Genomic DNA, 15,596 nt, shown 5'->3' with positions numbered 1-15,596 from the left:
AAAAATCTAAGCATACACAGGGACAGACAGCGGTAAGCGACTTTGTTTTATACTATGTAATGATTAGTTCAAAACCGATCTTATTAACGGGTCCAAAATATTTGCTTACACTTTCTAATGGGCTGAAATTAAAATGATGTACTCAGATAATAAAACAAAATACAAATTGAGCGCGGGGAAGATGTATAGAAACAAAAGCGAACACAAAACTAAAATCGAATGTAAATTCTCGATAATGTTACCATTAAAAAAAATGTACTTATTTATTATATAAACTTAGTGGGTCTATATTTGCAGTCAGTGTTGCCATTTACCGAGGTACAAAGTGAACTTCGTAGCCTCGAGGCTTAGCTTCTTCACGGACAGACAAAGCTGGTCTTGAATATTAACTTCTGAGTGTAAATTGTTTCTCTGACTTTTATTAAATTATTCCGTATCATAAATTAAATACCTTAATAATAGCTATTTTAAAGTTATACGCGCAACACTTCCGTACATTCAAATTAATTTAAAAACATGTTGATTTCATTCGTATTAATACAGTAAGGTATACTCTATTCCAACCATAACAGGAAAAAAGGCAAAAAAACAACGTTATACAGCAAACTGACGCGATATTATTGGTTGAGAGCTTGATTAATGTGTGATATTCACTATGGATTTAGGAAAAACATTTTGAACGTAAACGAAACTGTTATCGGAATTTTGGAAATAAAATTAAAGTGGAAATAAGTACCCTTTGTAGTGCACAATATAACTGTATTATTAGAAAATCGCATGAAATACGTAAATCTATGGTTTGTTTATCGTTTTTCCTACGTTTATTGGAAATTGTATTTAATATATATCAACGAGAAAATATAATGCTGAGAATATTACGAGTAGCTTATAATATCAGTACTTTAATTTTTTCATTTACATTTATAAGTATATCTATTTAACTTAGTTAAGTAAGTATGTGGTAGAAATGTTGGCAAGACGCCCCGGCACCCAATTATATTTCTGGGTCTCACAAATGTACACCACCGATCGAACTCCATACTTAAATTTTAAGTCAAACGAAGGAAAAATATTGCAATTGACAGAATTTGGCATCGTGGCCTGCCAAGCACGTTTCTGGTGGACCGAATTTGTCGCACAGGTAAATATTGAAGATTTTTATAAATGTTATCGAATTATATACCGACATAGCCTACATATGTATGTAATATACACATGACAATTACGAACACCTCCATTTTAACTACTAATTACAGTTACTAAATGTACTAGTTTTTATAAAAATTATACCGCCTCTAGTTCAAACACATTCGTCATTTTACTTAACATTATTGTACATTTAGGTTTAGACTATAACTAATACTCACAAATGAGACCATTTATATAACAGGTAACTTAGACTATCAAATCTACGTAAAACTTCAAAACCTTATAAATTTTTTTTAATAATATATATCACTCATTCAATATAATCATTCGATGTTATCATTAAATACTCATTCACTAACAATGATATAACTGAGATTACACAAAGAAGTACTAGGTATAGCAAAAAGTCGATTATAATAAAAATGCTTACATAGCTCTAAATACTTATGAATAAAATAGACTTCCCAGCTGCGAAAATGACAGAAGAAGATAGCCTATTATAAGGCCTTACGGGGTGGCGAACAGGGCAATCGCCCGGGGCCTCGCTCTTGCAGGGGCCTCGCGCAAAAACCCAAGCAAAATTGAAATAGATTTTTTATTTAAAACTTTTGTTTTTGATACCTAATTATTTATTAAGGTTATAAAATAACAGTAAATTAAAATAAAGTTAGTTAACTAATTCATTAATTCAGAACATAAGTGAAAAAATCAATATGTACTACTTAAAAATCGCGTCTCGAAACACTTGAAGATCGGTTTTTTAATCGCATAGTTTTCGGCCCTTGCTTTAATTAAAGATTTTATTCTAAGAACGATGCCAAAAACATCAATTTAAAAAAAATATATAATTTCTTTATTTGTTAATTTTGTAATTTTTTCAATGTAAAATATTTTAAAAGTACACAAATTTTATTTATTTGTATAACTTTACCATCACTAGTCAAACATAACAAATACCTAAACCAAACAACCAGACCTACTTTCGAATCACATACATACATTCAGTGGCGTAGCTAGGTGGACAAGGGCCCCGGTGCATAGAAAAAGAAACGGGCCCTCACCCCCTCTTTAACTTATATTGCGCTTCAAAATTATAGATACCAATAAGAATAGGATACAGGATACATTGAGATGAACTTATCATTAGTAGGCTTAATCCATATGTCATCTCTATTCAAAGCTTAGGTTAGAGGGCCCCCTGAGCTCCGGGGCCCTGGTGCACTGCACCACCTGGCCCTACGATAGCTACGCCACTGCATACATTTCACCGAGGACAGGGGGCCTCGCAAAGACCTACCGCCCGGAGGCTCGCAATCATAGATAATCAAGATCATAGATAAGCAAGCGAATCAGCTATTTATTCTGACCCGCCCTCTGCGCTAGATGACGCTAGAGCGTGTATATATATTAAATTATAATTACTTTTTATTTACTTCGAGGGAGGTTGTGTAAAAGTTTTACTAAAACAGAAAAACAATAATTGGAAAGAAAATCACATTGTGTTTTCTGGTTTAGTAGAACTTTCACATGTTGTATATTTTGAACATAAACAATTGTAAAAAGGAAAAATTTTTTTTTATTGTTCAGTATTTTTCTTTATGCATACATGATTAATCTAAATTAATAAAAGTTTTAACATTTATAAAATGCTCAGAAATTAAAAGTCAAAACAATTCTTCAACAATATGGCCACTCTATATCTTAAAAAGTATATTCCATAAGTTAAATTTCTGCAACAACCATAGTGTTACTTAAAATCATGGTGTGTCCCTCGCACTATACATTATCCATACAATTACGAAAATCCCATTATTTATGTTTACTTACATTACTAAATTACACAAGTTGATAATTGTTGATTGCTTAGTTAAAATATAATTAAACAATAAATTATAATGAGGTACAATATGAACTATACATATATGAATATAGAAAACATAAGCGATATTACTTTAGTTTCCTATGACTTATTGTAGTTTTATTATATCAGTATAGTCAAAATTTTCTCTGTTAAAATTCTATTAACTCCTTTACACCAACTATTGACTGCTCGCAATGAGTAAGGCCGTCGCTGCGCATCAAGCTACATTATATTACCTCATATAAACATGACTTAAATCACAAATAAATGTCAGATTTTCATGGAAAAAAAATCCTACATACAAAATATAGCAGCATTGATAGCAATTTATAAGATGATGTTGACTTGTTAGATGCTTGTTAACGCAAGGATGTATAATACTCTCATTACGAGACTTTTTAACAGTATTCTTCAAAGGACTAGTCCATGGTTCGCTGCACTGCATGGTACATGTAAGTAATAAAAATTTTAAATATGATTTTATTTTAAATAGCTACTTTCTAAAGTGCACAGGGCCTACAACGAAACTGTCTTGTCATTTGTATTTTGTATATTTACTAGCTACCCGCCATGGTCTCGCACTTTTTTTTAAATAGCTACTTATTTTTTAAAATGCCTACAACGAAACTGTCTTGTCATTTGTATTTTGTATATTTACTAGCTACCCGCCATGGCCTCGCACGTGTGCTGTTTATTAATAAAGAAAATGAAGTTAGCTTATTAAAAAAAATAACGTAGTAATATATGTATATTACTAAGTTTAAGTAACGTTTATTAATTTAAATATGTCATAAATGTGAAATATAAATACTATAAAAATGGTTTTATTATTTAGTAATGTTATTGTGAAACTAAAATAAAAAAATGTCGATGGCTTAAAGATTCAATTTGGATAATTTAAACTGTCAAGATCAAAATTGTTATAGACAGTTTCATTTCAACAGTGACATTTCGCAACGATCGTTTTTTGGTTGCACGTAATTTATAATCGGCTATACATATATTCTAAAGTATTAATTCGAATGATATAGTTTAAAAGACAATTTTAATACACAGGGTTATTGGTGATTCGACATATTTCCGTTAGGAGGTGATAGGGGTAACTATTTTCAATAATTTTAACCCCCATATGGATGATGCAAACGTGAATAATTTTTGAGTTATCCATTTTTAAATTGTTTCTTTAATACTTTTTTTTTAAATACATTATTGAAGTTGCATTAAAAAAAAAAAAAAAAAAAAAACAAACAAAAAACGTGATAACACAAAAATAGTTCACTTTTGCACCCTGTATATAGGGGGTTAGAATTATCACAAATACCCATGGTAACTCAACTATCGCCGACTTTTCTGTTAGCACTTTTGCGATTTATAATTTTCTGCATTATTTTGATCTGTCTCCTAAGGTTTAGGCATCGATTGCCATGTGAGCGTACGAAAACAGATTTTTTGAACCGTAATTGTTCAGGCATTTTGTACACAATATTTCTAAATTTACTAAATAAAAAACTCCTCCACCTCGTCTATCGCTCTTTATATTAGTCAAAACTATATCAACATACGTTGCTAACCGAAAGCGATTTTTTTATTCTATTTCTAAATATAGATTTGGTATACTTGAAAAAAAAGTTCAAATTTTATTTGGAAACAAGTACCAACAAATAATTGATAATTATGTAATAAATGTATTTAACATTTTATTGTTAACATTAATAAAGAAATAATTTTAAAATATATATTTGGTGTTATCTAAGTGTGTCCTGTTATGTACCTCCGTCAGAATTATACATAAATTAAAAATAAAAAACACTAATACTTTACACACTGCACCACTTGACCTCAGCTAATTCTATAAAAAAAGGAAAAGTAAATTATTATAATCATCAAATAACTTTTTCACTACACTCTTTAAATAATTTCAATATATTTAATTATACATCTTACTCTAGTTTTTAGAATTATAAAGTAAGCATTTTAACTTAAACAGTTATTTTAAGTACGTAACTTTTTATTCAATTTGTTTGTAAAACTTTTTTGCCTATTATTTTACTATAGGCTCAAAAGAGTTACAATCCAAATTTATTCAAAGAAAAGAAGAAAGAAATGTGTCACCTACATCACGCCACTGCTCGCGTTTACATGCAATTAATATAATATAGGAGAACAAAACTTATATCTGTGCATTGCATATTGTTAAAATATTTTATTTATTATGGTTAGTCTAATTTTCAAAAAATATTTATCATTTTGTCACTTATCTGTAGTCACGGCGTGATTCACTCGTGCAAAGCCTATAAATAATAATGGTGTTTTTCGAGTTCGAAGCTTGAAAGTTGGCGCTATTAAAATTCGAATAGCACATAAAGCAATGAAAAGTTCTCGGTCGTGACCGATTGTTGTCCAATAGTAACCGAATCGTTCAGAAGGATATTATCAATATAGTTTTATAATAAATGTAAAATTGTGTAATTATTTTGTATTTCTATCACGTTATCAATAACTACTAAGCAGATTTAAATGAATTTTAGAATTAGATTATGGATATAAGATAATAATTTTTTTGATGTTGTCAAAAAGCAAATCGAGTAATTCACAACTTAAAATTTACCTTACCTATTTACTGTGTAAAATAGACATTATATAGTACATGAAGCTTATATTGCTTGTTAAGTTATTAAATTTAAAGTTTAATAAACTTTTTACCTTTCCAGATATGGATTTGCAGGTTAATCAGCTGATATTTTCTTAATTTGTTTTTGTGATTTCAGTTTCAATGGTGGGAGTGCGTTCTGATTGCTCTAAGCATCTTCATCGGGTTTGTTTTTCTTAACTTCTTAGTAAAGAAAATTAATGGTGACTACGTGTTTCTATTTAATTATTATTGATAGTTTAACCGTTTTTAAGATTAATAAGTCTTTTGTTAAAAAAAAAACTAGAAGATTAACATCATTATAAAGACAAAAAATATGTACAAATTAACAATAATTTTGTACTACTCTTTAACTAAATTAAAAAATATAAAAATTTAATAGAAGTAATTAGTTGGTAATTAAATTGTTCAACGTATTTCTGTTACAGAGACAAAACTTGATGAAAGATTAACAATGCTCCTAAACAAAGCATCAACAAATCAAGCCACACAAGCACAGGAACCTTCAGCAATGGAACCGCTCACATTAGGATCCGACCAATTATCATTTAAAGGAATTTCATTTGTGTATAACAAAGACGATAATCTTTTGTCCAACGATAAAGAAAATTTAAATATCTCGAGTCTAACATCTTCCAAACAAGGCTCGAAATTTAAGATTTTAGGTAAAATATATTATGATGACATGAGAGTATCTACTAGAAAAAGCCACGAAAATATATCTAACGGCTATAACAATAACCATGAAGATTTTATCAAGAGCATTCCCAACCAATTGAACGAAAATAATTTGTCACGAACTAAACAAGTATTAAACCTCGAAAGTGAATTAGATTTAGAAACGTGGATTTCAGAATTATTAATTAATTATGCGATGACAAATTATCATAGTTTTTAAGCTTAGATATATATTGTATAATATTTATAGAATATATTCAATTTCTATATCTTTGTAATCCTAAGACAATCTCAGATTAGACTAACAAATAATTTTAAGTAAGATGTTGTTTAGTCGTTTTATTTTATTTTCTTAAATATATATAGAAAATTTAAACCATGTTAAATTAATTTGTTGTCTAAAAAACTGTAGACTTAATTTGATTACAAGAGAATGATACCTTTATGTATTACAATTGAATAAAATTGATTTTAATTATCTGTAATTGTACAACGTCAAATTGAAATTTTATGTTACTGTTTTTTTGACAATATAAATGTGTCAATGTCAATGTCAACTGTCAATGAAAAACAAAATAAGCGAAAGCGGCGTCGCACGAAATTCTTAATTTTATTTGAAATATTTTAATTTGCCTATAATTCTATTTAAAATCTCCGCTTGTCCGTTATAAGTTAACGCTTATAATGATATTAATTTAAGCTATATACTATATAACAAACTAATATAAATAAGTATCATGACTTCTATAATAAAATTGCACTGTCTCTCCGGGGCTGGAGACGAATCTCCACCATGTTACGTCCTTCAAATAGACGAATTCAAGTTTCTCTTGGACTGCGGATGGGATGAAAAATTTGATATGGATTTTATAAAAGAACTAAAAAGGTACTCATTTGAGGTTATGTTTACTGAAACATATCTACCTATTATGAATGCTTTATGGAAACCATATTAATTAATAAAACTATTTTCGAAAATGACATAATAAATAAAGGCACAAATTTGAATTAAAAGCGAGAAGTACTTGATGAAGTCATTTTTTATATTCAATATAGACAGACTGACAAATGGTCCACCTGATGCCAAAAGATCTGATACATATTGACACTGTAAAAAAACAATCAACAATACCTTAAATTGACAAAGTATCATCAATTTAAGTAACTTTATTAATCTAATTTCTATGTTTACTTCTTATAGGGAACCATATCTATGTATAATATTACAAATACGAAAGTAACTCTTAATAAATAAGATGAATGTCTATTGATTATTCACAGTCAAACCACTTAAACAAATTTGATGAAATTTAATATGAAACAAGGTTGAACTGCAAGGAAGGACCATGACTACTTTTTTATGTCTAACACCTGACAACCAACCCCTAAATTCCATAAGAAGCGGGCAGCGACCAATTATTAAATAAATAAACTTAAATGTTTTATTCTCAATGCCCATTGCTACATTTATTATTAAAAAAAAAAAATTATGAATAAAAACAATATTTATAACAAAACCATTCGATTTTCAGACATGTGAACAGTATTGATGCAGTGCTTTTATCTCACTCGGACCCTCTACATCTTGGTGCACTACCATATGCTGTAGGTCAGCTTGGTCTTAACTGCCCCATATACGCTACATTGCCAGTGTACAAGATGGGGCAAATGTTCATGTACGACTTGTACCAATCACACAAGAATGTATCAGACTTTGATTTATTTACATTGGATGATGTAGATGGGGCTTTCGATAGAATAACACAGCTTAAATATAATCAGAGTATCGATATGAAAGGTAAGCAATAAATACTAACAATTTCAAATATCCACAAACTTGTTATACTATGATACAAAAAAATATTACATGGAATTTCATTATTTATATATCAATTCATTATAATAAAAGTTGATATGGTCAAATTTAATTAAATATAAGTAGGTCCTAATCAGCATTATTGAATTTTCATTTTAAAAATATTGTTCATTAATTGTATTATGTAAAATGACTTTGTTTTCAAACACAAAAGTACTGTTTTGATGACTGGATTTCTATGTTCAACTCGTTCTTATATACCTACGCCACTCTAGGTAAATTCATACTATTAAATATATTAAAATATCTAATGATAATATAAAAGAGTACTTTTTTATTTAAATATAAAAAAAAATCACATACACATTGAGAGAGCCAAGATGACCCAGTGGTTAGAATGCATCTTAACTAATGGTTGCGGGTTCAAACCCAGACAAGCACCACTGACTTTTCATGTGCTTACTTTGTGTTTACAATTCATCTCATGCTCGGCAGTGAAGGAAAACATAGTGAGGAAACCTGCATTTGTCTAATTTCAAAGAAATTCTACCACATTTGTATTCACCAAGCCGCATTGGAGCAATGTGGTGGATTATGTTCCAAACCTCCTCAAAGGGGGAAGAGGCCTTACACTTACACATTATATTATCATACTATATTATTCCTAATCATTATCTAGTATTTAATTGCGATATTGCACATCAAACATATTATAACAGAAAAGTTTTGAATTTTAGTAAGATTTGAATTGTATTGAAAAAAAAAATCCTATATAAAACCAATAAAAATACGAATTATTGTTCAACTTATTTATTGTCATATTGTTATGTAGATCAAAATTATTATTTTAACAAATCTTAAAGGCAAAGGCTTAGGGCTCCGTATCACCCCCCTACCGGCTGGTCATCTACTTGGTGGCACGGTGTGGCGTATTGCCGCTCCAGGGGAAGAAGACATAGTTTATGCACCAGACTTTAATCATAAGAAGGAGCGACATCTTAATGGTTGTGAAATAGAGAGAATTATGAGACCCTCTCTACTCTTACTGGGTGCTATGAATGCTGATTATGTTCAACCGCGAAGAAGATTGAGAGATGAAAAACTTATGAGTAAGTCATCAAGTATTTATTTCATTAAGAATGACTAACCTATGACAGGTTTTGTTTTGATTTAATTGATTGTTTGGTGTTTTGATTTAATTTCACTGTAAACTGCATGTCATCATCTAAATTTGGCGCCAAAATGATGAAACCTTTTTTAAATGAAATCTTTAATGTCCAATAGTTCAATTAGAATTGGAGTTTGTCAGTGGCAATTTACTTTAATTTTGTTTAAATTTTTCAATTTTTTTCTTAAATAGCCGATTTACCGCTCTAACCGGCAGTAACTTTCTCGCTCTCTAAAATTAATTATTTGTTAAATCGTAACAATTTAGTAAAGTGCAATCAAGAATCCTCTTTATTTGACTGCACATCTATGGCTGGAACTTTTCAAAATGAGACCATCACTGGGACAAAAATGGGCTCACGCATTTTTGCCCGTGAATGTGAAGAGTGAAAATAAAATTTATCTTATATATATTAATATATAAGATAAATTTTATCCACGAGTCACTGTCAAACATTAATACTCTGTGTGATTCTGTTAAGTGAGCCAGTGTGATAACATTTGATTTATTAATGTTTAATTTCAGCAACAATTCTTAGCACTCTTCGGGGTGGTGGCTCTGTGCTAGTCTGCACAGACACTGCAGGCCGAGTGCTGGAACTAGCTCACATGTTGGACCAGCTTTGGAGGAACAAGGACTCTGGCCTGGTGGCCTACTCTTTACTTCTTCTATCTAATGTCAGTTACAATGTTGTCGAGTTTGCTAAATCACAGGTAATGTTATATTTATGTTATATGTAAAAGTATATTTTAAGAAAAAATAAAAGTTTAAAATTATAATAATAATAATTTTAAAATCAAATATATTAATAGCCTGTAAATATCTCACTACCAGACAAAGTCGTCTCTACTTTTACTAATAATATATGCAAATTTATATTTAAATATTTATTTATGACAATTGCTTAGAACAGTGCTACTCATAATTTTTGCGAGTTTGCCTTTATGAATCAAAAAAATCAGATGGCCATAGTAAAATATGGCGCTACATATATTTTATTTTTGTTGCGACCTCTTTACTGATAATTTACAATATGTGCAGCCAAGGTATCTACCGTCTGGTAATAATTAAGTTCTTAAATTATATATATATAAAAGCTAATAATTGTTTTTAATTTTATTTACAGATAGAATGGATGAGCGACAAGTTAACGCGTGCATTTGAAGGCGCTCGCAGTAACCCGTTCGCGTTGAGGCACCTGCATCTGTGCCACTCGGTCGCTGAGGTCACAAGGACCCCGGGACCCAAGGTTGTGCTGGCATCCTTCCCCGACTTAGAGACAGGCTTTGCGAGAGATCTGTTTCTGCAATGGGCGCCGCATTCACAGAATTCAATAGTTTTAACTGCGAGGTATATCTATTTTTTACTATTTTAATATACCATTTTTACATACATTTGTATTATATTTGGTTTTTTAATTTATTAGTCTCATGTATATTCATATAAATACGTTGTGTGTTTACAAATAATTAAGTCTAACGACACAAAAAGTAAAGATTAATAAACTAAATATGAACCTAAAAAACCTTGAATTGTATTATTGACTTGAAATAACATAATTACTATACTAGTAATCTATTAGAATTATTGTAATGTGACCGGTTATTACGGTGGTGACCAATTACCTGCTTTAAAAAAAATGGAAACTAAGATGCAATTCAGTGCAAGTGATGGAAGTTAAACCTTGATAAAGTTGCACTCAAATCGGCTCCAATCCAGTGTACTGTATATAAGGTGTACACTTTAGTTTACACTTGATGCAGTTGATAGATGTATGTCGATTTGCCGCCCTAACACAAACGTCGATGCCTCAGGACGTCCCCGGGCACGCTGGCGCGCGAGCTGGTGGAGCGCGGGGGGGAGCGCACGCTGGAGCTCACCGTGCGGCGCCGCCTGCGGCTGGAGGGCGCCGAGCTGGAGGACTACCTGCAGCAGCGCAGCAGGGTCAGCAGCAACGTCAAGTGAGTCTGCTTGCCTGCAATGGTGTCACCGTAAACGATAACACGGGCATGATTGTATTTAGAACGCGACCAAAATTTTATATATATTTTGTTAAAAAATAGCTTATAAAAAAAATCGGATTATATTGACGGATCTGCTACCCACAAACGTAACAAAATCGCGATCACTTAAATAACAAAATAGAAAACAGGGTTTTTGTCATGAAAGCCAATTTAATCTTTTTACACACGAGCGCTTGTTCGCATCGTCCAATGGTCGCACAGAGAGGAGGCGGGCGGCATCTCGTCGGACTCGGAGTCGGACGGCGAGCTGGAGATGTGCGTGGTGACGGGCCGACACGACATCCCCGCGCGCAGCGACGCGCGCCCCGCCGGCTGCTTCAAGACCAACAAGCGCCACCACGCCATGTTCCCCTGCCACGAGGAGCGCGCGCGCAGCGACGACTACGGGGAGGTCATCCGGGTGAGTGCGCGCCGCCGGCGAAACGAACACGCCCACTCCCCTCGCTCCACCGCTGACTCGCCCTGTCCTTGCAGCCCGAGGATTACCGACTGGCCGAGATCGTGGACGCCGAGGGGGAGATCCGAGACGTGCCTCCGGCGCCGCCGCAGAGAATGGAAGTTGAAGGTGAGACGGAAGGATATACGCTTTCAGCCGGCGGGAACTTTCAATCGAATACAATTCTGTTAAATTACGATTAGATAGTGTTCGTAGGAGCCTCCTCTAATAGAGTAATTTTTGAGAAATTTCAGAGGAACTGACCGAAATCCCGAGCAAATGCGTGAGTTCGGTGCGGCAGGTTCAAATCCGGGCCAACATTCAGTACATCGAGCTGGAGGGCCGCTGCGACGGGGAGTCCCTGCTGCGCGTGGTGGCGCACGCCAAGCCGCGCGCCATCGTCGGCCTGCGCGCCGCGCCCGCCGCGCTGCGCACGCTCGCGTGAGGCCGCCGCTCTCATCTTGCACTTATTTACGGTCGGCCTGCGCCTACTGTACGCAGAGTTTGCGAACGGCCCCTGCCAGATGCCAATCGCCTTTAGAAATGATGATAATTTAGCCAGCAAGAGCAGTTGACTGTTTTCTTGATCAGTATCATTTCCGGTGCCCTCACTCGAGGAAAACTAGCGAACTGAGAGGGACAGATTTTTGTTTGTTTTTATTTAAATAAATTAAGGTAGGCGGGCGAACAAATGGGTCATCTAATGGTAAGGGGTCATCACCGCCCATAGACCTTGGCGCTGTAAGAAATATTAACCATTCCTTCCATCTCAAATGCGCCGTAGACTTCAAGAACTAAGATGTTAAATCCCTATTACACTCGCTTACTATACAACAATAGTAAGCGTTTCTGTTTGACAATAGAATGTGTGATGACGTGCACGCACCAAGCTCTTTCGCCAAGTAAACCTCGCTCTAAAACCTGTTAGGAAAGGGAACTCGACACGGCCAAGGAAAATTCTGTCGTAAGAGCAACGACTTTGTATCATTTTTAAGGCACGAAAGATTTGCTCAACAGAAAAACTTTTAACTGGTGTAACCCTGAATCAAAGACTAAAGGTATAACCCCTTGTTTGCTTTAACAAGACAGTTGATCTCAGACAGTTGAACTATTAATTTGTTACTCAGCACCATACGGGTGTGATACTAAGTGACTGAGGCGCAAATCATCTTTGGTAGGACTCAATATCTCGTCCGACGTAATGCAGAACAGACCTCATAAAAAGTCCGACAAAGTGAAAATAATTCCGTATAGAGATTGTTCTAATGAATACGATTTTTTTATTTTCAGTAAACACTGTGAAAGTGAAGGTATTGAACAAATATTCACACCGAACCGCGGGGACATCGTCGACGCCACCACCGAGTCCCACATCTACCAGGTACCAATACTGTTACAATATTACAAAAAATGTAACATTCACATACATGTAATTCACAAAAAATGTAACATAACATACCACTCAAAATGGACAAGTTTAGTTCAGATTAAATAAAACTTATAATAAAGTGACTTAAAAGTTTACAAGACTTATTAGAATGTAAATTTATTAGTAACAGCTCGTTCAGTAATAATGAATGATGTTTGTTCGATAACGAGCTCTCGCGCTGTGATAGTATAGGGAGCGTGCGAATTCCAGGTGAAGCTGACGGACGGGCTGCTGGCGGGCGTGTGGTGGCGCACAGCTGGTGACGCCGAGCTCGCCTGGCTGTCGGCCGTCGTCACCGCGCCGCGCGCGCGCGAGCCCAACGCCGGTACGCGCGCACGCACACGCACGCACGCACATATACACACACACATACATATGTATATAAATACATTTGCACACATTGAAAAAATATATATTATTGTGATGACTGTCATTAATAATAATAAATAGAGCACCTGATGTTTAATTATCGATTTTATAGATACCTACATATTAACTCATAACATTTACTTTATGTAATATGTTATTATGTACTAGTTTATCCGCACGAAATTTATAAAACTTTATAGTACACAAACCTTCACCACCCTATTTTACCTCCTGTATAAAAGTAGCCTATGTCTATCGCCGGAACTATTTCCATACCAAATTTCATTTTTATCGGTTTAGTAATTTAAGCATGGAGAGGTAACAGATAGAGCTACTTCTCCATGTATAATATTAGTATTGATAACACTGAACCCTCATACATACATACTAAAGGCAGCCATGCAAATGGCCCCCTGATGTCAATATTTCCAAGACACATTAGCACTTAACAATTCCTTGCCTCCAATCATATCTAAGACTTTGTTTCTTGTGTCTTTAATTACACTGGCTCACTCACACTTTAAACCCAACACGGTAATACAGTGCATTGGTGTTTAGAAATGAAACAAATAAATTGCTCGAATAAAATCCTAACTCCTAAATATAAATGCCGAAACGGTAATATAGAGCAGAGCCAGCAATTAACTCTCCGCCCTCGGTCAGCTAATTGGCGAATGTCGACAGAGGAGACGCCGACGGACGAGATGATGTCGCTGGAGGCGGGCGGCGGGGCGGGCGGCGGGGCGGGCGGCGGGGCGTGCGCGCCGCACACGGCGTCCTTCATCAACTCGGTGCGGCTGTCGGAGCTGCGGGCGGCGCTCGCCAAGCTGGGCCTCAACGCCGAGTTCTCTGCGGGCGCGCTGGAATGCTGCAACGGAACCATTGCGATAAGGAGGGTATGTTTCGATACAAAAAATATCCTGTCTTCTTTAAGTTTCTTTGCTATTTTAGGTTATGATTTTATGAGAGCTACTTAATTGATTAATCTTAATTAAAGTTGAAATACAATAATATAACCATACTTAAATGTATACACATGAGAGCTAAAACTCTAACATGGAAAGTATATTGACGACCTCCGTGGTCGAGTAGTGTGTACACCGGTTTTCATGGGTACGCTACTCTGAGGTCCCGGGTTCGATTCCCGGCCGAGTCGATGTAGAAAAAGTCCATTAATTTTCTATGTTGTCTTGGGTCTGGGTATTTGTGGTACCGTCGTTACTTCTGATTTTCCATAACACAAGTGCTTTAGCTACTTACATTGGGATCAGAGTAATGTATGTGATGTTGTCCAATATTTATTTATTATTATTATTTTATATACATATATACTCATAACTAGTACCCGCTTAAATGCATAATCCATACGATTAAGTAGTCGTATGGTTTATGCATTTAGCGATTTGTTAAAGTGAAAGTATTTTTTCAAGCCTTTGAAATTAACCCTCCTTTATATATGTTAGCGCATAGTAAGGTTTTGCTTTTTTCAAACAAACGTTTTGTTACTTACATATTTGTAAGGGAAGTAGGAATAATAAGTTACATAATAAATCATAGATATATACAATATACATATATATATTACAGAATAGATTATTAAACTAACAACAAAATTAATAAGTACAATCCTTATTACGTTTCAATAAGAATTAATCGATTTTTTTTAATCAATATCGATCAATTAATCTATTACAATAAAAATAATAAGATCTGTTTTTCAATATTTCATTTCACATAAAAATACTTAAGATTTTCTTTTTTTGTTTTTTTAGTTGGAAAATGGACGCGTCGCATTAGAAGGTGTTCTTTCTGAAGAGTACTTCAAAATAAGGGAATTGTTGTACGATCAATTCGCTATTGTATAATAAGGCTGATTAAAATTATCGTTATAAAACTATTTGTTTTATTCAAATAATTTAATTTTGTTTTAAGGCTGCTCGTTCAATTATCGAATAAACGAATGAATAATTAATTAGATAATTAACTTATCTGACTGAAGAAGACAAATAGGCCATT

At 33.9% G+C, this 15,596-nt stretch overlaps 2 protein-coding genes across 2 annotated transcripts; both read left to right on the top strand.

Moving 5' to 3' along the window:
- The first annotated feature begins 1,015 nt into the window (after nt 1-1,015).
- LOC125071136 lies at nt 1,016-6,558 on the top strand. The gene is made up of 3 exons (XM_047681227.1): nt 1,016-1,141; nt 5,779-5,863; nt 6,089-6,558. Exons 1-3 carry the CDS (start codon nt 1,016-1,018, stop codon nt 6,556-6,558), a joined length of 681 nt encoding a protein of 226 aa, XP_047537183.1.
- A 356-nt stretch (nt 6,559-6,914) lies between these two features.
- Nucleotides 6,915-15,455, top strand: LOC125070805 (probable cleavage and polyadenylation specificity factor subunit 2). Its single transcript, XM_047680783.1, has 13 exons — nt 6,915-7,224; nt 7,871-8,136; nt 9,018-9,263; nt 9,848-10,035; nt 10,449-10,672; nt 11,137-11,283; nt 11,548-11,746; nt 11,821-11,911; nt 12,037-12,223; nt 13,073-13,163; nt 13,422-13,536; nt 14,265-14,476; nt 15,353-15,455. The coding sequence occupies exons 1-13, from the start codon at nt 7,076-7,078 to the stop codon at nt 15,443-15,445; spliced, it is 2,208 nt and encodes a 735-aa protein (XP_047536739.1). The 5' UTR covers nt 6,915-7,075; the 3' UTR covers nt 15,446-15,455.
- The last annotated feature ends 141 nt before the right edge of the window (nt 15,456-15,596 follow it).

The sequence above is a fragment of the Vanessa atalanta genome, chromosome 18, assembly GCF_905147765.1.
Source record: "Vanessa atalanta chromosome 18, ilVanAtal1.2, whole genome shotgun sequence".
Classification (NCBI taxonomy): Eukaryota; Metazoa; Arthropoda; class Insecta; order Lepidoptera; family Nymphalidae; genus Vanessa; species Vanessa atalanta.
The sequence above is the reverse complement of the archived record's forward strand: the minus strand, read 5'-3'. Positions and strand labels throughout refer to the sequence as shown.

Excerpts from the sequence above, each read along its gene's own strand:
- LOC125071136 (XM_047681227.1), top strand. The coding sequence starts at position 1,016 with ATGTACACCACCGATCGAACTCCATACTTAAATTTTAAGTCAAACGAA. Across the intron at positions 1,142-5,778 it reads GGACCGAATTTGTCGCACAG|TTTCAATGGTGGGAGTGCGT; the intron begins GTAAATATTGAA and ends TTGTGATTTCAG. Across the intron at positions 5,864-6,088 it reads CTTAGTAAAGAAAATTAATG|AGACAAAACTTGATGAAAGA; the intron begins GTGACTACGTGT and ends TTTCTGTTACAG.
- LOC125070805 (XM_047680783.1), top strand. The coding sequence starts at position 7,076 with ATGACTTCTATAATAAAATTGCACTGTCTCTCCGGGGCTGGAGACGAA. Across the intron at positions 10,673-11,136 it reads TCAATAGTTTTAACTGCGAG|GACGTCCCCGGGCACGCTGG; the intron begins GTATATCTATTT and ends TCGATGCCTCAG. Across the intron at positions 12,224-13,072 it reads GCCGCGCTGCGCACGCTCGC|TAAACACTGTGAAAGTGAAG; the intron begins GTGAGGCCGCCG and ends TTTTATTTTCAG.